We start from the raw sequence: 24,545 nt of genomic DNA, 5'->3' as shown, positions 1-24,545 counted from the left end.
TGACCAGCAGGACTACGGAACTACTGTGTTGTTTTCCCTGATGCTATGGGGTTTTTTTGTATGAGAATGGATGCATAACATGCATCTGATCAGTATAGTGGAACAGTGCACATCAAGGCCTTAAAGTGTGACTAAGAAATTTTTAAGAATGATAATTGGGTTGAAGGGCTTCAGGTAAGTGGAAGGACCAGGGAAATTGAGTTTGTTTTTCTTTGAGCAAAGAGGGTAAAGAATGTCTATTTGACACAAGTTTAAAGTCATAAATGGTATCAACAAGGATTGTTTCCTTTCGCAGGATTGTTGCCAGAAGGATGGATTTAACATGCTTGTAACTACCAGTTCTTTTTCAATCAGTTTTCTTTTAGCTATAAGCTCTGGTTTGGAAAATAACAACTAAAACATCAGAGGAAATGGACGATAGTTTTCAGAAAAGAATCGCATAAAGTGCAAATGAAGAAAATGCAATGGAGAAAGACTAGAAACAGGGTTAATTGGGTAATGCTACCAAAGGGCTGGTACAGGGGCAATGACAAAATGGCCTGTTGCTAAATTGTAATTCTATATTTTTCATTGATGTTGCATGCTAATGCTCATGTTTCTGAAGATGTGATTTTATTGGCCAGTGACTTAAGATTCGACCAGCAATTAGTATGAATTTGGAAATCCATTGTTCTGAGGTTTGTTCCATTGCTGAACTTAATGTGTTTCTAAAAGATTATGAAATAAGAACAATTGGTTTAAACTTCAAACCTTTTGTAGCACTTATTAGCATACCTATTGATTAAATAATTTTCTTCATGCCAATTTTTCCCAGCAGTTGTAAAGTTTCATGTTTAATTTCAGAAATTTTTGTTTTAAATTGAATTCTGTTTTTTGCCTACTAAGATTAATAGTATTTTGACTTGGTAATATTTAGGTTTTCAGATAAATTGGTGCTTAATGTTTATAAAATGAATTGCAAAATGGAGATAGCTGGATGTGTTGTTCCTAGGTCCTTTAAGTTAAAGTCTGTTTATATTTAACTGCATTAGTGCCAATAATGTGGTCTTGTCTAATTTTGAAATTGTGGAAGAAGCAAGCTGAAGTAGGCCATAAAGTCCCTTGTCTGCTATGCCATTCAATAAAGTCATTGCTATGGAGACACAAGAGACTGCAGAAGCTGGAATGTGGAGCAGAAAACAAACTGCTGGAGGAATTCAGAGGTCGAGCAGCGTCTGTGGAGGAAATGAGATTGTTGATGTTTTGGGTCAAGACCCTGCACCTGGACCTATATGATAAAGTTATGGCTTATCCTGCCTTTGTTGCCCAATTCCCATATATTCCTTGATTCACTTTGTCCTAAAAAATCTTTTGACCTCTGACTTGAATGTATTAAATGATTGAACATCTACAGCAATCCATGAGAGATTTTCAAAGATGCATGACCTGAGTGAAGAAAATTTGCTTCACCTTAGTTCTGAGTTTTGTGACTAAACTAGACTGTAGCTGAAGGAAATGCACTCAGCATTTACCCTCTCTATTCCTCTGGAAATCCTACAGGTTACAGTGAAATTGCCTTTCATTCTTGGTCAATCAATCCTGCCCAATCTTTCTTGAATCATCATCTTCTTCCAAGAGTCCATTCATTGGAACTATAGTGCACCATCTCTAAATATATCCTTCCTTTTGGTATGGATATTGAAACTGCTCTGTACTCCATGCATGGTTTTACCTAAAGCCTTGTCAATTAATTTTTCTGTATTCTTGTACTCCAACCTCTTTGCAATAAAGACACATGTACTATTTGCCTTTCTAATTGCTAATTCTTGTTTGTTTTCCACTGCAATCTCTCTTCTGTCTTTTCCTGAGTGATTTAATCTCTGGTTATCTGCTACTTCCTTGCTCTCTTGCTTAATTTGTCCAAATTCATGGTATGTAACATGGGGTAGTTCAAGCCAGCTACCTAACCGAGTCACTGTACTTGAGGTTCCCCTTCCCAGACTGTTTTTGGATGGCAACTTGATTCCCAAACCCAGCTCCAGTTCCTCAAGACCTACAGAGTGCATGGCCTTCCTGTTGAAAATGGAAGCATAATCCCCTGACAGCTGAATGTCTGGAATTATCTCTGACAATCTCTTAATTAGATGATTAAAATTCAACTAATGACCCTTTCGAAATTTAAGGCAAATAGATTTAAATTTTAAATTATGGTTTTAAGTTAACTAAATTGTTCTAAATTAATTCAAAAATATAAATCATCTGAATTTTGCCCTTCTCCCTCAGGGCATTGAATAGAGAAGACTGCTTTTGCACCTGGTCTAATCTGGCACAGGTTTAGCAGACTGGTTTCCCAATGTGACTTCTGGATAAATTATGTTAGCATTGAACTTCATGAGGAGTCCATTGTTTAGAGCACAGTCAAGGCCAGTGGTGGGGACCAACTGGCTCAAGTGGTTTTCAGAAGTAATTTGGGCTGATAGTCTGGCTTGCCCTACGAGAAAAGTTTGCTCTGATCTAGATGTACTATATTCACCAGTTACCTTGTCTATACAACTGATTGCATCTTCAAATACTATTTTATAAAATCATGCTGACTTTAACTAATACTATGGTGACGTGCCCTATTGCCACTTCCTTCGGGGTAGATTCCAACTGATGCCAGGCTAACCTTTTTTAGTTCCATAATTTCTCCACTACCTCAGATTATCATTTTATTCTGCCATTTGATGTTAAATAACATCAAAACTATATTTTCAATGTTGTTTAAGTTTATAAACTTATTTTTAAAATGGTTGCATTCTATGTTGATGTATTTTTGGTAGGTATTAGTTATATTTAGCATATTACTTTGCCAGAACTGTAGAGAGAGAGAGTCCTGTTTAAAAGGTAAACAGGCCCCTTTGATCACTATTTTTAAAAATCTATCCTCATTTGGCACTTTGTCATTTCATTGTAATATAATATGCCTTTCTGATCTATGGGGTTTTTTTTGATGGAGAACTACACAGGTTTTAAAAAAAACAAAGTAATTCCATTTGGGCAGCACCTGTGGAGGGAGATATGGTAGACATTTGAAGTCTTAACTTTTCATCAGAATTGCATAGATTGAATCCAGAAAAATTAAGGAAAATGAGGTTTGGTTAACAGATCACTTGCTCCCAGTTTGCTTTTATTTTAATTGCTAGAAGCGTTTGATAAGACCTTGGGTCTGATGTGTACTATTGGCATATATTGTTAATGTGTCCCATGTTGATTCCTTATAAACACAGAGGGAAAATTGTGATAATCAAGAGCAGTATCATGTTGTACATGAAATCCAAAATTCTCTTAATGGTTATTGCATTTTGTAGTCTGGAAGTGAAATGCAGTGATAAATTTGTTAGTGACTAAACACAATACATCAATGTGCAGCAGTTGTTCCTAATATGTAATTATTCTGAAAATTGGGAATGCCAGATTGAGAGCAACAAATGATAAAAACATGACATATAAACACAAAGCATTGGGAATATTGAACTTCCTAATTGTGTGAACCTCCCCTTTTTGAATTTTTTAGTTTAGTCAACATTGTCAGGGGGCGAGGGGGGGGGGGGGTTGTGAAGAGACCCTTGTTGCCACTTAGTAGGTTTAAATGGTGGTTCTGCAATCTTTTTAAGAGTTGTTTTAATTGTGTTACAGGTGGAAGTGAATACATTCAAGACCTTTTTATGAAAAAGGATTTACGTGAAAGAATATTGTCTACTAAGCATCAGTGCAAGTGACTGCTTGACTTTTTAAAGACTCATACGAGTGCTTGCTTTGATTGCAACAAGAGGACTCGTATATATTGAGCGAACTTTATTATCTCTTCATTTGAAGAGGTTTAAACTATTACAGTTTCTGTATGAACATTGGGCTGTAAACTGAACCTGCATATATATATATATATAATTAAAAAATATATATATATAAAATGACCACAGCCAGGACGGAAAATCCCGTTATTATGGGTTTGTCTACTCAGAACGGGCAGTTGAGAGGCCCACTGAAATCCAGTACAGTCCCAGGAGGCGTACCACCACAGCAAGTCGCACAGACCAACCAACAGCTACAGCAACTAAAGAATGCCAGCACACTTAATGGCACTCAGCAGCAAGCACATACAACCAGCAGTACTATCAAGTAAGTATTTTAAAAAAAGAAATCTTTGGAAACTGTCATCTATTCTGATTGTGAAGTTTTGTCACATTATTGTTGGATTTTTTGTGAATGTATTTAATCCTGATCTGGCCTTCTGATATCTTGCATGAATTTGGAATGTCCTAAAGATATGCTGTCGGAAATGTAATTGTTGTTGTATTATAAAGAAACATAGTTGTCAAGTTGCAACAGCGTCTCTCAAATGTAATTGAAATAATGATCAGATCTGTTTTAGTGTTGCGAGCTGAGGGATAATTATTGGCTATGGTATCAACAGACCCTTAATTCTAATAACCCCACCAGGAGTATTATTGTGCTGCTTGATATCTTCTTATAATTAGCTATTGCTATCATTTTTCCATTCCTATTTTGTCCTTTTTTTCTGTAAGTGCAGTGCCCAAACCACAGGATTCTTGCTCATAGTGATGCCAAAATTCTTGATGTTGCAGCTATTTAATTATCCTAGTTAATATATGATTGCCCTTTCCCTTTTTTTGTAATCTTTTCCAAAAGCCATGTGTTTGGTGCTTTTTATCTAAGATTTTTTAGGAGAGTTTTGTGTAACCACTGTCAAAACCCAGTAATCTCAAATTGATGACCGGGGGGGGGGAGTGGTGGTTGGTGGTTTAGGAGGGTTCTGTTTTCCCCAGGTTATCTATATAGTTTTGAGCTTTTCAGGTGACCTTAAATTCTATATTACTATCTAGCATCTTTTCAAAATAATGTGCATAATCCCCAGCATCAATTTTTTCTCAAGTTTTCAGGTAAATGTTGCTTTTCTTTAATTCCACCAGAACTATTTCAGACATTTGAGCTATAAATTGTGTGAACCACTGCTTTCAGTATTACCTGATTTCCTTCAGTTCCATTCCCCACAAAGTCTTATTACACGTGGTCAAGGGTGGGTTCAAGATGGCCAGGAGTTGTACCCTTCTGGAACCAAGTAACTTTCGTGTGGAATCTCAATTATGTATTCTATAATCTTAAATTGTAAAATCATCTGCTATGCTAAAAGCAGTAGGTAATTTTCACCATGCAGTTATTTATGTCACGTTAATTTTCCTGATTAACTGTTTTAGTGTGCAAATTACTAAGTGAAGAACAAAGGACTGGGCAAATTGCATGAATGTACTGAAGAAGTGCTTTTGGAAATGTAAAACCTCATCATTTTATTAGCTGTGACTTTCCCTTTCTCCTTTCTGTTCTTGATTTGTTGATTTAGTGGTTAATCGGGGAACTTTGCGCCTAGGTTCAAGAGCTTGTTGGATAGGCATATGGAGGAACGTGAGATAGAGGGATATGCGGGAGGAAGGGGTTAGGTAGTGTGAGGGTGGTCTGATGGACGGCACGACACGGTGGGCCAAAGGGCCTGTTTTGTGCTGTATGGTTCTTTTGTGCCATAACAATACCATGACTGTAATCAGACTTGGATTTGCTGTTATTACCAGAAGCATAATGGGAAGGAAGGATGGAAGATTCCCCTGCCCCTTAAGTTACTTGTATGTGGAATGCTATAACCATATGGCCCTCTTCATGCCAAGTCATTTGACACATAATATTTATAAATGATGGTGAATGGTAAAATATTGGGCATGGGAATGACGCAGCATGTTGGATTAAATTAACCTCCAGTGGAGAACTTGAGTGCAGGTCTTTTGGGCATTTTAAGTAGCTGTTCCTGTAACTTCTTATTCAGTTTGACTTGCCATCTCACCTCTCAAAAAAGAACTCCAAGAACAGTTGGGAAAAGTTTGAAAGGGTTATTGGTTTTGGAATTAGTTGGGTTATTCTGCTGTGAAATACAGACTTCAGTAGTCCCTGAAGGCAGTGTAGGAATTTGGGATACAATGATGGTCTCTCAAACTGGTCATTTTGTTTTAAACTCTGTTACATATTGATGGTATGAGTTTCATTTTATCATTTATCAAATATTTAACTCTTCAATTTAGGCTAAGAATTTCTGCCTGCTTATTTGATTGATTGGGTGTTTTTCCCAAGCAGCAGCCTTACTTGCTAATGATCTACAGGACCAGATAGTAGAACATTTTCTTCATTTATAATCTGTGTGCTTCATATCAGAATTACTGTGGCGAGTGAAACAAATGCTACCTGACCTGCTGAGTATTTCTAGTATTTTCTGTTTGTTTATTTTGACTCTCCGTTGCACAATTGTGAATATCCACTAGCTACTTGCAAACGTTTTTATAAATAAATTCCAGATTTTTCTGAGCCTTTTTCAGTTTGTGGGAGTCACTGGCAAGATGGACATTTATTGCGCATCCCTGCCTTTGAGAAGGTGCCAACAAGTTGCCTCCTAAAAAAAGTTTGGCTAAGGGTTCCAGCATATAAACCCAATGACAAAGCAAAACGTGGTCTAATTTAAGGGTTTGCTGCATGCCTTGCTACCACAGAATTTGGTAAAATAAAACAAGAACATTTAATATTGTGAACATATCTGATTTTCTAAAAGAATGTTTTAAAAAAAGTGAAGTTGCATTTTGGTACAATTGGTTCTGACATTGTATCTGAAGGTTGTCATAAGACTTTAATGCAATTATAGATCCATTTTCTTAGGTTAAATTTCAAGACTGTAGTTACATTGTAATGAAAACATTTCTGTTTTGTTCACTGTAGACCAGGGGATGACTGGAAGAAAAGTTTAAAGTTGCCTCCAAAAGACAGGCGGATGAAAACTTCGGTAAGAAGAATCCTAGTAATCCAGCCACTATTTTCTTTCATTACCTCTACTTCAAATTGTTCTTTGAAATAAATTGTTTGTTTGTTGTCCTTTTAGGAATTATCATTAGTCGGGATATAGTGAGCAGGGTTTATTCTCAAGATTTAAAAAAAATTGTCCTCATTCCTACCTCACCTGATAAACTTTCAAGATTGGTTCTAAACTATATATAATGTGTTATTCCCTCTAGTCAGAGGGACCATGTACATGAATATGGAAAGCTGTATTTTGACATATTTGCAGTTTCTGTAATTAGGAAGTTATTAACTTTTTTGCCTTTCTCCAGAGGGAAGTTTCAGCTCCAGATTACTTGTGATTATGAGAGTGCTTCTCTGACCTTGATCTTTACAGCCAATTTCCATGAATTTGGGGCAGATGGTTACATTGACGTCATTTATCCACTTCACGGAATGTGGCATAAGATTGCACTGCTATGGTTTTAATGGATTTCGTTAGTAACCAGTTTTGTTCAAGATTATATTTTGCAGAAAAAGGAAATATTAGTCAAACATGCATGTTTGATTTCACAAGCCCCAAGCAGTGTGATGCTACTATTTTTCTTCAGTTTATTATTTAATACAGAACATTCAGATAAATTGGGCGAGTGAATTGAAGGAGACTTTAATTTGAAATGCAGGTAATGTGTCTCAATTGGAAAATAAATTTTTAAAAAATCTGAATGAGAGTCCCCATGGATGAATATCCAAAATATGGGTGGCTTTAAAGTTGGCCAATGTCATCTTCAATTCTACTTGAAGTCCCTTTGTAAAATTAATAATTATCATCAGTCGTTTGTTCACTGTCCGATGTTCTGCAGTCTGAAAACTCCCATTATAAATTTGGCTTTGCAGTTTGTAGTGAGAAATGTACAGCAACTTTTTATTTGGTGACATATACAAGTTAATGATGTTTCAGAAACTTTTATGATAACAGTAGTCTGCAAGGGTTTCATTGTCTTGATTTTCACAGTATAGTTTCAAAGTGTTTTCTTTCACTCAAATCCTGCATTTCTTTAACCACAGACAAAGTAGCCCAACCAATAAAACAAAAATTCATATTTTAAGAGTGTAATATTGTACTTTAACATGCTGTAATGTCAGCTTTATTCTTTCTTTTGATATTTAGGATGTTACTGCCACAAAAGGAAATGAATTTGAAGATTATTGTTTGAAACGCGAGTTGCTAATGGGCATTTTTGAAATGGGTTGGGAGAAACCATCTCCAATTCAGGTATGTGTGTGTTCCCCTTCATCTTGTACTTGCAATCTTATAACAGAAGCCCATCAGCCCTTTGCCTGCTCCTAGGGAAGCAATCCCATTTGTCCCATTTCTCCTCCTTTCTTCAACTCTGCAACTTATTTCCTTTTGCACATGCCCATCAACTCCCCTGTTCACTCTTTTGCCATTAACTTGCAATGCAAAATAATTTGCAACAGCCACTTAATCTACCAGCACATCTTTGGGCTGTAGGAGAGAACTTGCAAACTTTGTACAGACAGTATCTGAGATTTGGCCAAACCCAAGTTGCTGGTGGCTGCATCACTAACTGCTGCACCTCTATGGTGCCAAAGGATGGTGAGGTATTGTATAGATTAAAAAGTCAGTTTTACATTAAGTGTGAGCATTGATTTGTCCTGAGTGTCCTATACGTTTCATAGGTTTGCCCTATTATGTTTCATAGGTTTCTAATGAGAACAGAAGTTTAGGTGTGTTTGCATTTTTGATTTGACAAAATATTCTCAACTCCATGTTTCTCAGGAGGCAAGTATTCCTATTGCATTGTCTGGCAGAGATATATTGGCCAGAGCCAAAAACGGAACAGGTAAAAGTGGAGCCTACCTCATTCCATTACTTGAAAGGCTGGACCTGAAGAGAGACTGTATTCAAGGTTTGTGTCATTTCTGTTTAAATCTTCAATTACAGTTGAGTTCCCCAAACTCGCTCCTTTCAGTGGTCCCAGTTAATTTAGACAGATGATTGAGAGTAGGCAGAAAACCATTGAGGTCAGCTTTGTCTGAGCAGTATTCATGAATAAGTGTGAATAGGGAAGAGGTTCCATCTGGGATGTGTGGCCTAAATGAAGACTGTTGCACCATGTGTGGCTCAGACGGACAGGGAGGGTGGAGAAAGATCAGATTAATGGTTAGGGGAGCAAAGGTCGCAGAAATGATTCCTGGATAGTATACGGCCTCTTGTGCCAGTTCTAAGGATATCATTGCAGAAAATTTTAGAGTAGGATTGAAGTAAATGGCCTGAAATCATGGTCCATTTGGTATCATGTAGGTCCTGCAGGCATTCATGAAGGAGAAAATAAGGTCCAGACAGCAGAACTACCAGCATCAGTATGAAAAATAGAAATTATTTTACTTAGACTGAAAGAGATGTATTATGTATAGTGCATGCAGAGATGTATTTGTAGTGCATGCATTATAAAACTAAGAAGCAAGTTAAACAAGATCAGCTGCGTGGACGATTAACCACACAAGATTGATTATGTGGCAATAAGAGACGTGGCTAAGAAAAGGGCAGGAATCGATTCTAAACATTCCTGCATACAGGGTGTTCAGTAAAGATAAAGAAGGTGAATAAAGGACAGGGAACAGCAGTATTATAAGGGGAATATTAGCACTGCTGGAGTGATCATAATATCAAGATTTCTTGAGGTGTTTGTATTTCTGCTGTATCTGTTTCTCTAAACATTCTTTTTATTGTGCTTTGAGCCAGGGAAAAGTGCTCTACATCAGATAGTATGAAGATTTGAAAGTCACTGTTCCCTTTCATTCTTGCATAACAGGAAGCTTGTATTGAAAAGAGAGGAAACCATATTTATGTAAAATCTTCAAACCACCTGGGGACAATCTAACAATCTTTCATTCCTCTTTATTCCCTCTCCCATGCCAAAGAATTGTATTGCAGACAATGGAATACATTACAAATATAGTTGCTGTGTTTTTGTAAGTGCATTTGAATATTCAGGTCACTTTGTATTCAGCAAGGTCCCAGAAACAGCAGTGAAATGATCACTAGATCACTCCTTCCCATATACTGGTTGAAAATTAAATATTGTTTGGGACATTAAAGAGAAATAGTCTCCTAAATGGCCCCAAGCCTTATCTTCAAAAAGGAGTGGTATCAATTGCATATCATTTCAATGTTTTATGCAAAATATCCCTGATAATGTTGTATCCCTTGTTTCTATACTGTATTATTATCTTGGAAATATGGTCACTTCATGGATAAAGTTGAACCTTTTAACCTGGAAGTTGGGATTTTCCCATGAAGTCATGATTAGTATCTAGTATTACTGACTTCAATTAATTTACCATGGCCTGCAATGTAGAAAGATCTCTGCATCAAGAACTAATGTAGAATGTTGCTTTACATAGCAGTGCAACATAAATCCTTGGAAGATGGCCATTAAAGTGAAATCCCCATTATTGGATAAGCTTGACTGTATTTTTGCAAATAATTTAAGTTTTGTAGGAATAGAACATTTTCATTTGTACTAAATATCAACTGTATTGAAGAAGATATATCAATAACAATCTAGATTTTTATTTTGTTTTTTTTTTGGAAAAAAGCTATGGTGATTGTGCCTACCCGAGAGCTGGCACTGCAAGTCAGTCAAATCTGTATCCAAGTCAGCAAACACATGGGTGGTGTAAAAGTGATGGCTACCACAGGAGGAACCAATCTCCGGGATGACATCTTAAGACTCGATGAGACTGGTGAGTATGTAGTTTGATAAATTGCAGTACAGACTGTCCCTGGGTAACGAACAGGTTCTGTTTTTGCAGGCATTCATAAGTTGGAAAATATGCAAAAATCACTAGATATGGTAAGCATACCTCCACAGAATTGTATTGAATGGCATCAAAAGCATGTAAGACTGATAAGGAAGAACAATAACTAAAAGCAGAGGGAGGAAAGTAGCTGCTGCTCGTAGGGAGGAAAGTATATATTTATGTGAATTTAAAAATATTAAGAGCTCTTGAATTTAATAACATTAAGGGAGCTTGTTCATATGTAGGTATGTCCATAAGTCAGGTGTTGATAACCTGGGGATGCCCTGTAATGTATTTTTAAAATAGACTATAAAATTTGTATTCATTTATCTGGAGTCTCTTGTACACTGGCTGGATTGGGATCCTGCTATCTAACCCATGCTTTGGAAGACCTATGAAATGATTTGTCTCTTTCAATAAACATTTTGCATTGTGGAAATGCAAAGATATGAAGTTCGGAAGTTAGAAAGCATTCTTTGTGTAAGATGAGAATCTTAGTCAGAATTGTTGCAGGCACAACTCTTGATGTTTTGCACATGAAGTTAGCATTAGGATTACCCAAAAGTCAAGAGATAAATATATTTATTCTTCCAAGTTTATTACATGATGTTTCTATTAAAAATAAATAACATATCCACAAGTTTTAAGCTTGTCTTTCAGAACATGGACCTGCATAAAATTAGTGCTGTATTTTTATTCTTGATCCAAATTTTTCTTTGTTAGGGAATTTGAAACTCAGATATTTAAATTTGGTCTGCTAAATGATGAATATGTAGAAGTTTGACATGCAGCTTAATTCCTTGTGTCATGAAAGTAGTGATGTTGATGGAATTGGGCAGTCTACCTGAAATCTGAAGATAGAGAAAGATCTTGGTAGACTGAAGAACTGTTACCGTTTGTGACACATTATTCACAGTTTCAACAAAGGAAAGGGTTAATCCACTTGTAAATGGGATAATACCTAGGCTGAAATAGTGGACAGAAAAATATTGAAGGAGTATGCTCATCTTGTAACATTCCTAATGTATGGCCCTTTTGATCCTGTGGTGGCTCTTTTGGTAGCTATTTATTTTGTCCAAATCCATTGCTCTTTTCCCACAGCTCTACAGACTATTCTGTTTTAAGCATTTATTTAGCTCCCTTTAAAAAGTTATTGTTGAATCTGCTTCTACCACCATTTAAGCAGTGCATTCCAGAACAATCTATTGCATGAATTATCCTCTGTTATCGTGAAATGTCTTGAAATCATTAATTTAATTAAAAGTGTTCTTAATTTTGAATAACTGAGTATTCCCTCTCCACTCTATTATCCATTTTGTTGTAAACAGAATAATCCAAGTATCTTGTCTATGTAATATCTTTAGGCAAGTGTGTTTAATATTTGATGTAAGTGTTAAATAATGACAATTTAATACTGAAAGGGCATTCATTATTGAAAGATTAATTTGAAGATTAAAGAACATTGTGAAACTGTAGATGGCCACTTGTATAATCCAAGTGTTTATACTCTGGTAAACTTATGGACTCTAAGGCATCTAAACTGCTTAGCTGAGCAATCCACAAACCAGATTTCATCTTATGTGGTTGGTGCACTATAATTATTATAAAACAAGATTGATAATGTGTTGTTCATCTAGTGTCCTTTGTCCATAGTTGTGAATGTGTACTTCAAACTGCTGTTAAAAATTGCATTGTTCTATTAAATACAGTCCATGTGGTGATTGCAACACCTGGAAGAATCCTGGATTTGATTAAGAAGGGTTTGGCTAAAGTGGACAACATACAGATGATTGTACTTGATGAGGTAATTTACCACTTAAAAATTGCAATTATGTTGTTTTACTGTAACATAAAGGTAAATGAAATTTATGACTTCTTGATTTTTCTGTTTAGGTTTCATTTAATTTGAGTGAGGATGCAATTGTATATTGTGGTAGTGTTTTATTCATTTAAAGGTCTCAATGCACTCTGAAACTAACACCTAAACAGACTGCTTGTGTCTGGTTAAAGTTTACATGTAGGAATACCCTGCAGATAAGAGTATGTGCTGGAAACCCTCTGTTAGGCAGCATCTGTGGTGCGAACAAGTTGATGTTCCATTCAGTGAGCTTTTATTAGAACAAAAGATGAAAGAATGTTGACTTGAAACACACTTCCAGCACTTTCGTTTTATTTCTGATTTCTAGAACATAGAAAAGTACAGCTGAGGAACAGGCCATTTGGCTCTCCACGTCTGTGCTGACCATGATGGCAAATGAAACTAATCCCATCTGCCTGTACGTGGTCCCTATCCCTCTGTTTCCTGTCTATTCGTGTGTGTGTCTAAATGCTTCTTGAATGTTGGTATTATATCTGCTTCTACCAACTCCCCTTGCAGTGAGTTCCAGGCACCTAACCCTCTGAACTACTTGATAAAAAAAGAAAAAAAAAAATTCTCACCAATGTTCCTAAAACATTCCCCCCCTCAACTTAAATCTATGCCCTATATTATTTGACACTTCCACCCTGGGAAAAACAGTCATGACTATCTATCTATGCCTCTGATAATTTTGTATAGTTCTGTCAGGTGGCCTCTCAGCATCAATGCCCCAGAGAAAACAATCCAAGTTTGTCCAACCACTCCTTGTAGCAAATACACTCTAATCCAGGTAACATCCTGAGGAACCTCTTCTACACCCTTTCCAAAGCCTCCCCATCCTTCCTGTAATATGGCAACCAGAACTGCGCACAGTACTCCAAAAATAGCCCGACAAAGTATTCTGAAGTTTTAAGCAACATGATTTGTCAATTTTTGTACTCAGTGCCCTGACAAATATGTTGTGTGCTGCCTTTACCGCCCTATTCACTTTCAGGGAGCTATGGACTTGCACCCCAAGATCCATCTGTACATCAATGCAGTGCTCCTAAACATCCTGCCATTTATTGTTTTGTCTTGTATTTGAACTTCTAAAATGCAACACCTCACACTTGGCCAGATTAAACTCTATCTGCCATGTCTCCACCTGATTTTCCTCACCCTCACCACCACCGCCCCCCCCCCCCCCCCCAACTGATCTGTATCCTGTTGTATCCTTTGACAATCTTCCTTTGCCATCCACCACTCCATCAGTTTTTGTGTTATCAAAGTTACTATCAGATCGTCAACATTTTCATCCAAATCATACGACAGAGGTCCCAGCACTGCTCCTTACAGAACACCACTCCAGTCAGAGAAACTCCTCTACCATTACACTCTGACCAAGCCAATTTTTGGATCCAATTTACTAACTTGCTGTGAATCCCATGTGCCTTTTTAATCTTCTGGACCAGCCTACCATGAGGGACCTTGTCAAATGCTTTACTAAAGTCCATGTAGGCAAATTCCACAACCCTTTCATGTCCTCAAAATTAAAAACCTCAATCAAATTTGTAAGATAGGACCTCTCCCTCACAAGACCATGCTGACTATCCCAAATGTCTGTGCTTTTCCATATGTAAGTAAATCTTCAGTAATTTTCCTACTGCTGATGTAAGGCTCACTAGCCTATATTTTGCTGATTTGTCCCTGTTACCTTTAAACAAAGGAACATCATTGGCTGTGCTCCAGTTTTCTGGCACCCCAGAGTATACAAAGATCTCTGTCAAGGCCTCAGAAATCTCCTCCCTTGCTTCCCTCTGTATTCTGGCATAGATCCTAACCTAACACCGCTCCTTAATATCGATGTGTCCTCGAATATCAACGTACCCCTCCCTAATCTCACCACCATCCATGTCCTACTTGGTGAATACTTATGTGAAGTGCTCATTAAGGACCTTGCCCACTTGCTCTATCTCCATGCATAAATTCCCTCTTTTGTCCTTGAGTGGATCTACCCTTTCAGTAGCCACTGTCAAATGCTCCTAATATGCATACAAAATGCCTTGGGATTCTCCTTAATCCTGCTTGCCAAGGACATTTCATGACCCTTTTTAGTCCTCCTAATTGAGTTCTTTCCTGCTTTCCTTCATTATTCCTTAGACATTATCTGATTTTTAGCTTTCTAAATGTTGCATATGTTTCCTTTTTTCTTGTTGACTAAACTTGTTATACCTCTTGCCATTTAAGGTTCCTGAACCTTGCCATCTTTACCTTTCATCCTCACAGGAACATACTGGTCCTGAACTCTTATCAATTTTCCTTTCAAAGACTCCCACATAACAGATGTGGATTTACTGTCATAGTTGTCCCAAATCTACTCTCCCCAGCTCCTGCTTAATACTGTTGAAATTGGCCTTCCCCAAATTTAGCAGGTTCACCTGAGGACCAGTCTTGTCCTTATCCAAAAGTATCTCAAAATTTAAGGAATTAAGGTAACAGTTGCCACAGTGCTTCCCCACTGGACCTTCGATCACTTAGCCAGGCTCATTCTCCAATGCAAGGTCTTGTACAGTCCAACAGAGGATGGGGCCGTACATATTGTTTCAAGAAGCTCTTCTGGGTGCACCTAACAAGTTCTGCCCCATCTAAGCTTCAGGCATGAAGGGAATCCCAGTTAATATTGAGGGAAATAAACATCATCCACTCAAACTATCCTGTTGCTTTTGTATCTTTCCATGGTATGTCTGTATCTTTTGTTCCTCTAACTCCCATTGGCTAGTGGGAGGCCTATAGTATAACCTCATCATAGTGGTTGCATCTTCCTTATTCCTGAGTTGCACACATGGTCTCACTGGATGATCCCGCCAAGATGTCCTCTCTTAGTGCAACATTGCATTATTGATTAGGAAGAATGTCAATGCATATATTTCTTTTATGTCTCCCTCTGTCACATTTAAAACATCTGTACATGGAACACTGAGCTGCCAGTCCTCCCTTCTCTCAACCAAGTCTCTGTAATGGCTACAATATCATAGTTCCATGTCCCAATCCAGGCTCTAAACTCATCAGCCTTGCCTGTTCTACTCCTTGCATTAAAATAAATGCACTACAGATCATCGTTCCTGCTGTGTTCATTATCCTGGACCTGCATCTTTTTTTCTATTGGTCTTACTTGACGTAATGTCTACCTTTTCCTCATCATTCCACCTGCTCTGGTTTCAACACTCCTGCTACAGTAGTTTAAACCCTTCCAAGTAGCACCAGCTGCAAAGATATTAGTGCTCCTTCATTTCAGGTGCATGGGTCCCATCTGCCATGGGGGAAAAAATCCCAATGATCCAATTATATGAAACCCTCCCTCCTACCCCTCCTACACAGCTCTTTAGCCATACATTCAATTGTGCTATCTTTCTATTCTTGGCCTCACTAGCATGTTGCACGGAGTAATCATGAGCTTATAACCCTGGATGTCCTTTTTCTTTTAACTTTCTACCTAATTCCCTATAGAGAACCTTGTCTCTCTTCCTGTCTATGTCATTAGTATCAGTATGGACCAAAAGTTCTGGCTGCTCACCTTCCTCTTTCAGAATGTCCTGTAGTTGTTCAGAGACACCTTGACCCTGACACCAGGGAGACAACACACCATCCTGGAGTCTCTGTGTCACAGAAATGCCCATCTTACCCCCTGACTACAGAACCTCTTATCACTACTGCTCGCCTAGACTTTGACCTTACCTGCTCTACAACAGAGCCAGTCATGGTCCCACTGATTTGGCTGCTTCCTGCTGCTATCCTCTGAGAGGCCAGTTCCTCTCCCACTCCCCAACAGTGATCTGTGTTATATTTGTTAAAGGGGGAATAGCCACAGGGGACACCTGCCTCCCTCTCCTGGCTGTCCCACATCTATTTGGCTAAACCTATGGTGAGATCACCTCCCTGAAACCCCTATCTGCTTCCTGCCTCCTATATGCTCCTCAGTGAATCCAGCTACCTTTCCAACCAATCCAGACGGTCTGAGAGGAGCTTCAGTTGGCCATACTTCCTACAAATGTAGTTCTGATCTCCCACATTTCACAGGAGGAGCATCCACTTCAGTGACTGCCATTTCTTCCCCTCAAGTTACTACTGACTTGAAAGACAAGACCTTGCATTGAGTTAACTTGTCACTGCTCAGCCTCCCTCGTCAAAGCTTATGCATTTGTACCTCAACAGCCACTCTCAAAATGGCTGCTCCCACTAGAGCTTGCCTCTCTTCATATGCTGTTCCTCGGCCTTACCGCTAGGCCTGCAGGTTGGAAGAATGGTTAGTTAAGAAAAAAGCAGTAGAAGCTGTGCGTCTGCCTTTGAAGAAGTTCCTTCATTGGAGCTGGGTAATTTGGTGGCAGGTTGTAGCAGATGATGGGTCTGGATATGCCACAACTCATAACGCAGATAAAACTTGCACTATTAAGAAATTGTTTTTGTCAGAATGCAGTGGTACATTGAAAACAAAACTGCAGAGGCCGGAAATCTAAAATTAAAAAAAATAGAAAATACTAGCACAGAGCTTCAACCTGAAATGTTAACACTTTTTTCACAGGTGCTGCCTGAGCTATAAAATGTTCCCAGAATTTTATGTTTGTATTACAGTGGTAGACTGTGTTATTGGAGAAGTTCAGATCCTAGTATGGTAGCTATGGATTAAATTTGATTAGTTAAATAAACCTGGAACAAAAAGCTGGCACCAGTGCTAGTGGCCATCAAACTACTGAATTATTCTAAACTGAACTGTTTTTAAAAACTTGTATTTGATTCACTACAGTTCCTTGGGAAAAGACATTTGCCAACATTGTTAGCCTGTTCAATTCTTGACTCTGGAACCTCACCAATTTAGTTGATTCTTAAATTCCCCACTAAATAACAGGGCTGTCTCATTCAAGGACAATTAGGAATGGGTAATAATGCTGATCTTGTAATAACGTGATCTTGTAATCTCATAAATGATGTTTATCTAGCCTGCCTACTACCACCCTAATAGTTGTATAATATAACATTTCTAACTGTAATAACTGATGTTGTTATAGTATTGAAGAGCTTTGGGAATTAACCCACTATATTCTTTTCAAGCTTACTGTAATTACTTTGTCGTCTTGGTTACTGGATCCAAAATATTTTGAGAAACTTTACTTTGAACTCTAATAAATGATGTTATATGCTTCCACTATTTCATTAGAGCCTCTTACGTAATGTGACCATTTGCTTGCCAAACAGTCAGTAACTCTAGATGGTCTTAAAAATATTTTGTTCTACTTTTTTTTTTAACCTTTTTTTTTCATCTAAATGCATGGCTGAACACTTCTGTTCTGCAGTAGTGAAGTGTAACACTGGATTTTCCTGGACTATTCATTTAGGCAGACAAACTACTGTCACAGGACTTTGTACAGATGATGGAGGATATAATTTCTACGTTACCAAGAACCAGACAGATCTTGCTTTACTCTGCCACGTTCCCACTCAGTGTACAGAAATTCATGGTAAGAATTTGTCACTTGAAACCAGCTGTCTTAACAAAACTGCTTCTCCAGTATAAAACCTTTTTCTCCTTCCTAGCATGTGTATCTTTCGTTCAGTTGCTTAGAAGAATGCATTTGTAATATGTGGAAAGAGGGATCAAAGCTACCTTCCTTGTCCTTCCAAATAACTGACAAGTTTCTCTTATCTAAAGTGTCTGTTCCCAGTCTCTCTTCCACTGTGCAAAAAGTAGAAATTGCATTTGAAAGAAATATTAATTTGTGTCCTTTTTTCATGATACTGAAAGAAGGTTAGAACACAGAACATGGAACAGTACAGCATAAGAACAGGTGCTTCAGTCCACAATGTCTACGGTGACCATGATGCTATTCTAAACTGCACATCTGCTTGCCCATGGTCTATATCCTTCTATTCCCTGCTTGTTCATGGGCCTATCTGAACTTTGCTATTGTATCTGCTTCCACCACTTCCCTTGGAACAGCATTGCAGGCACCTAACCCTCTCTGTAAGAGGAAAAAAAGACTTGCCACATAAATCTCCTTTAAATTTTCCTCCTCTCACCTTAAATCTATTTCCTGTAGTATTTGACATTCCCATGCTGGAAAAAAGACTCTTGATTATCTACCCTGTCTCTGTGTCTCATAATTTTATGTAATCTGCAACTGGATCCTTGACTTCTCCCTTAGTGGGAGACCACAGTTAGTGTGGATTGGTAATGACGTCTCCTCCTCACTGACGGTCAACACAGGCAAACTTCAAGGATGTGTGCTTAGCCTACTGCTCTACTCTTTATGCTCTACTCTTTACGCTCATGACTGTGTGGCTAAACACAATTCAAACGCCATTTATAAATTTGTCGATGACATGTTGTTGCTGGTAGAATCTCAGATGGCATTGAGGATCCATACAGGAGTGAGTCAGATCAGCTGGTTGAGTGGAGTCGCAACAACAACCTTGCACTCAATGTCAGCAAGACCAAGGAATTAATTGTGGACTTCAGGAAGGGGAAGTCAGGAGAGCACACACCAGTCCTCATTGAGGGGTCAGCAGTGGAAAGGGTGAGCACCTTCAAGTTCCTGGATGTCAACATCTCAGTAGATCTATCCTGGGCCCTACACATTGATGTAATTAAGAAGGCACACCAGTAGCTCTACTTCGTTAGTTTGAGGAGATTTGGTATGTCACCAAAGACTCTTGCAAATTTTTGTAGATGTATGGTGGCGAGCCTTCTGACTGATTGCATCACTGCCTGGTATGGAAACTCCAATGCACAGGCTCTCAAGAGGCTGCAGAGGGTTGTAGGCTTGGCCAGCTCTATCACTGGCACAACTCTCCCCACTATCAAGGACATTTTCAAGAGGCAGTGCCTCAAGAAGGTGGCATCCATCATTAAGGACCCTCGCCATCTGGGACGTGGCTGCCTTTCTCGTTACTAGCATAGCGGAGGAGGTACAGGAGCCTGAAGACCTACACTCCGTGATTTAGGAACAGCTACTTCCCCTCTGCCATCAGATTTCTGAATGGTCATTATTCCTTTTTTGCACTATTTATTTTGTAATTTACAGTCATTTTATGTTGTTGCACTGTACTGCTGCAAAACAACAAACTTCACAACATACAAGTCAGTGATAATAAACCTAATTCTGATTCACGTCACCCTTTGGCCTCCAGTGCTCCAGAGAAAACAATCCTTCCTGTAATGCAGCAACCCGAACTGTACACAGTACTCCAAATGTGACCTAACCAAATTTAATACAGCTGCAACATGAGTTCCTGTCTTTTGTATTTAGCACCCCAACCGATGATGGCAAGCTTGCCATATACTGCCTTTTCCACCCTATGTACTTGTGTTGCCACTTTCATGGAGCTGTGGACTTTCACCCCAGGATTAATCTGTACATCAATGCTCCAAAGGGTCCTACCATCTACTGTATACTTCTTGCATTTGACCTCCCAAAGTGCAACACCTCATGTTTGAAATGTACTTCATCTACCATTTCTCTGCCCACATTTCCAACTGGTCTATGTCCTGCTGAATCCTTTGACAACCTTCCTCACTATCCAAACTCCATCAATTTTGTGTCATCTGCAAACTTGCTAATCAGCCCCTCTACATTTTTGTTGAAATCAGAGGTCCCAGCACTGATCCTAGCAGAACATAGCTGGTCACAATTTCCTGGTTTGTCTTCATTGCCGCCCTTAAACAGAAGAGCAACATTGGGACTTGTCTGTGGCTAAAGAGGATACAAAGATCGCTGTTAAGCCCCCAGCAATCTCCTCTCTTGCTTCTTTCAATATCCTGGGATAGGTCCCCCCAGGCCCTGGGGTCATCCACCTTGATGTTCTTCAAGAGACCCAACACCACCACCACCTTGCTTAACCTGTAATGTCTACAACATCGTAATTTCATATGCTAATCCAGGCCCGAAGTTCATTTGCCTTGCCTGTAATACTCCTGAAATAAATGCACTTTGGCCCATCAGCCCCACTGTGTTCATTAACCTGGCCCTCCCAGTCCTCCCTTTCAGCCTTATTTGACCTGACCTCTTCCTTTCCTCTCAATCCCACCCCCACCCCCTTTCTGCCTGACTCCCCTAAATTCTTTTTAATGGGACCTTCTCTCTTCCTGCCTATGTCATTAGCACCAATGTGGCCCAGAACCTTGGCTGCTCACCCTCCCCTTTCAAAATGTCCTGTGCTTGCACAGACGTCCTTGACCCTGCTATCAGGGAGGCAACACGCCATCCTGGAGTCTTGCGGCCACAGAATTGCCTCCCTGACTGAAGGGTCCTCTATCGCTATTATTCACCTACTCCTTGACCTACCTAACCTGCTGTACAGCAGAGCCAGTTGTGGTGCCACTGATCTGGCTGCTACCATAATTTTCTTTTGAGAGGCTATTTTCCACTGCCTATGCACCCCCCCCCCCCCCCCCCCGATGTAATCCAAAACAGTATTATTGTTTGAGAGCCAGGCGAGAATCCTGCACTATCAGTCCTCCATCTATCTGACTGAACCTTCAGTGTGACCACCTCCCTAAAACTTCTCTATAGCACTCTCTGCCTCCTGTATGCTTCTGAGTCCAACTGCTGCTCTAACCAATCCATGTGGTTGTCCAGAAGTAATTAACTACTCTAATGGTACTGCGTAGTCTGCTTGCTTTTCTCATCTGGGCATCATACATTTGCTTTAAAGTCTGATGCTTAAGATCAACTGTGATTTCTCAGGCTGTACACTGTTGCTGTCTGGTTACTGTCAATTTTTTAAAGCCCTTTTGTGGGGGGCCGTGGGGTGAATGGTATTTTCTGTGGACCTTTTCTGATTATATTCATGGTTTCTATAATAAGTTGTAATTGGCACCATTCTTGATATTTTGTCAAAAGACATGGAGTAATACAGCACAGAAACAGACCCTTCAGCCCAACTCTTCCATACAGGCCAAGGTGCCCACCTAAGCTAGTCCCATTTGCCCTTCTTTGGCCTGTATTCTTCTAAACTTTTCCTTTCCACGTGCTTATCCAAATGTCTTTTAAAGGTTGTTTAAATGTCATGAACGAAAATATAAAAATAGTTCTTTGTTACATACTGTAACTAAATAACATAATGCTAAGGAAGAACTTGCATGTTATTTGTAGAACACTTGAACTATAAAAATTATTTGTTTACTGATTTGTAGTTTAAGGATGACGGAGGGTGTCCTTTGGCTAATTATCCCATTTTCTTCCTGTATGCAAATAGCTGAGTAAAGCTGCAGGTTATAAGAACGCTTCAAATCTGATGCAAACAACGGAAAGAATGGCCGTCAGTAATTTCAGTCTTATCAAGTCTCTATTTTGAGTTAACGATTAATTTAAGATCCTGTTTCAAGCTGCATTATTATGATTCTTATGACTAACTTTAAGCAGATAATCTAAAGCATGAAGTGCTGATTTGTCTTCTTGGCAGAATTCGCATTTACAGAAACCGTATGAAATTAACCTGATGGAAGAGCTGACATTGAAAGGAGTAACCCAGTACTATGCCTATGTTACAGAACGGCAGAAAGTGCACTGTCTCAACACGCTCTTTTCTAGGGTAAGAGGGTTCGAGTGTTTGTGGAATGTTCGATGTCAAATAAGAGAGTAGTTTGATCTTTAGCTACATTGGAATCATGTAGCACAAAAATGGGCCCAGCAGCCAACTATATTTTGGTATGGCTGAAATTGAAGTACAAATTCTGGGCATGAATGCATAATGAAAGCTGATATCCAGTGCATTGTTGAAGGTAATGTTTTATTTTGATGTTTGGGTGAAGAAGTATCCTGTTTTGATCAATAATCAAATGAGTGTAGCCTCTGACACACCAAAGGTTTTCCACCAGCAATCGCTTTTGGAATCGGCAGTAAGTTTTTCCAAAGTTTTTGGCAGTGGAAGGAGACCCAGTGAATCAAAGTTATGATACATCATCCTACAGCATGAAATTGCAGGATGCAAGAAACTTCTGAGTTCCTATTGGGATGTTTGGGAGACGCTGGGCATTTCTGTACCCTCAGAAGACACACTGGCATTGTCCATGTTTTTGTCTCCTTTCCTCTGTTTAAAGAGCAGCACTGGCAAGACTGAGATGCAGCCACTCTGATGCACAATGTGAATAGGATATTAAGTTGAATTGTGAGTGTGAAACAAGGCAGTTTTCAATGTGTTTTGCATTTGTGTTAAATTGTCTTAAATTGTACTAACAGATTTTACTACTTTCAGCTTCAGATTAACCAGTCAATTATATTCTGCAACTCTTCCCAGCGAGTAGAGCTGCTGGCCAAGAAAATCTCTCAGCTGGGTTATTCCTGTTTCTACATTCATGCTAAAATGAGGCAGGTGAGTTTAAAAAGGACACAGACTGAAGAAGCTCACTCTTATGAATTGATGGAAGCTAATAGATAGATTTTAATACACAGTAATAGTTACATAATAAAAAAAAATTGCCTGCCTCCATTCCCAGTGTTGCCGTAACAAAAAAAAATTTGTGATACGCCATAATGAACATATTTCTTTTTGGGGTGTGGGGTGGGAGGAGAAATTCATATAAACAGAAGATGAGGGTGGGATAGAGAACCTAGAACCAATCCAGATAAATACAACATTAAAGGGTGCAAATATCTTGATTTTTCCTCTTATATCCCTGCCACCCCCACACCTGTCTCCTGCCCAGTTCTGACCAAAGGTCTTCCGGCCTAAAACGTTGCCTCTGTTGCACTGCGTGACCTGCTGGGTGGTTCCAGTATTTTTGCTTTGAGTTTAGATTTCCATCTTTTGCAGTGTTTTTGCTGTTCGCATAATAGCGTGCCTATTAACTTGGCTTGCTAAAGGCATTTCATGAATTCAAGGTCCTGTTGCAATAATGACTGAAGTGGAACACTGTTATATATCATGTACTAGTTTAAGGAGAGAGCAAAAAGATTTAAAGGGGACCCGAGGGGCAATTTTTTAACACACAGGGTGGTGGGTGTATGGAACAATTTACCAGAGGAAGTGGGAGGTGGGGTAGTGCTTTTAATTAAGGATGAGATCAGGATGATAGTGAGGGACAATACAAGGTCTAAGGAGCAGAATGTTAGCAGGCACGGTAGTGTAGTGGTTAGCGTAACGCCTGTTACAGCGCCAGCGACCCAGATTCAATTCCGGCCACTGTCTGTAAGGAGTTTGTACGTTCTCTCCATGTCTGCGTGGGTTTCCTCCACATGCTCCAGTTTCCTCCCACGTTCCAAAGACATACGGGTTAGGAAGTTGTGGGCATGCTATGTTGGCACCAGAAGCGTGGTGACACTCGCGGGCTGCCCCCAGAACGCTCTACGCAAAAAGATGCATTTCACTGTGTGTTTTGATTTACATGTGACTAATAAAGATATCTATCTATCACCTTTCTATACTTGGATGAATTACTTAAGCCTGTAGCGATTGTTTCAGAAGACTATTTGGCCATCAGTGTTTAATAAAATTTATTTATTCCTATCTTGCTCATAATCATTTTTACACCAAGTTTTCCCAAATAGTGATTGGGACTAGATCTTGATTGGTAGGACTTGGTAAGCCTGATCAAAATGGAGGAATTTTCCCTGGGGCTCCTTTATGGAGAGGCTTGAGTTTAAAAAAAAGATCCTTGACATGTGAGGAATACATTGTAGTATAAAATGACCAAACTTCTATTTTAAGAAAATAAACAATCTTTGTGTGTTATATAGAATGAAGTTCATATGCTAAGATGAGTTGTCAATTCTTTTTGACAGGAACATCGTAACCGTGTGTTCCATGATTTTAGAAATGGAATGTGTCGCAATTTGGTTTGCACTGGTAGGTATTAAAGAGAACTATTTTACTACTTGTGGGGTTGAACATTTTGCTCTTGGTTTTTGTGGACCTGTATGCTCTAATATCATTCTATGTGCATTGTTAGATTGCATGGGTTTTCAACTGGAAGGGGAAGAGAATATTTTTGGTCATATCTCTGCAAAGCAGGAAATACCATTTGATCAACTTGGGT

At 38.9% G+C, this 24,545-nt stretch overlaps 1 protein-coding gene across 1 annotated transcript in view; it reads left to right on the top strand.

Annotated features, from left to right (window-relative positions):
- Window positions 1-24,545, top strand: part of ddx6 (DEAD (Asp-Glu-Ala-Asp) box helicase 6) — a 33,005-nt gene that overhangs the window by 4,907 nt on the left and 3,553 nt on the right. The window contains exons 2-11 of the mRNA XM_052039765.1: window positions 3,658-4,140; window positions 6,793-6,856; window positions 8,021-8,125; window positions 8,654-8,783; window positions 10,477-10,623; window positions 12,390-12,484; window positions 17,908-18,030; window positions 21,974-22,102; window positions 22,766-22,882; window positions 24,292-24,355. Coding sequence (XP_051895725.1) covers window positions 3,932-4,140; window positions 6,793-6,856; window positions 8,021-8,125; window positions 8,654-8,783; window positions 10,477-10,623; window positions 12,390-12,484; window positions 17,908-18,030; window positions 21,974-22,102; window positions 22,766-22,882; window positions 24,292-24,355 — 1,183 coding nt within the window. The 5' untranslated portion in view covers window positions 3,658-3,931. The remainder of the gene's footprint in view (window positions 1-3,657; window positions 4,141-6,792; window positions 6,857-8,020; window positions 8,126-8,653; window positions 8,784-10,476; window positions 10,624-12,389; window positions 12,485-17,907; window positions 18,031-21,973; window positions 22,103-22,765; window positions 22,883-24,291; window positions 24,356-24,545) is intronic.

Source organism: Pristis pectinata, chromosome 27 (genome assembly GCF_009764475.1).
Source record: "Pristis pectinata isolate sPriPec2 chromosome 27, sPriPec2.1.pri, whole genome shotgun sequence".
Taxonomy (NCBI): Eukaryota; Metazoa; Chordata; class Chondrichthyes; order Rhinopristiformes; family Pristidae; genus Pristis; species Pristis pectinata.
This window is presented reverse-complemented; position numbering and strand designations above follow the sequence as displayed.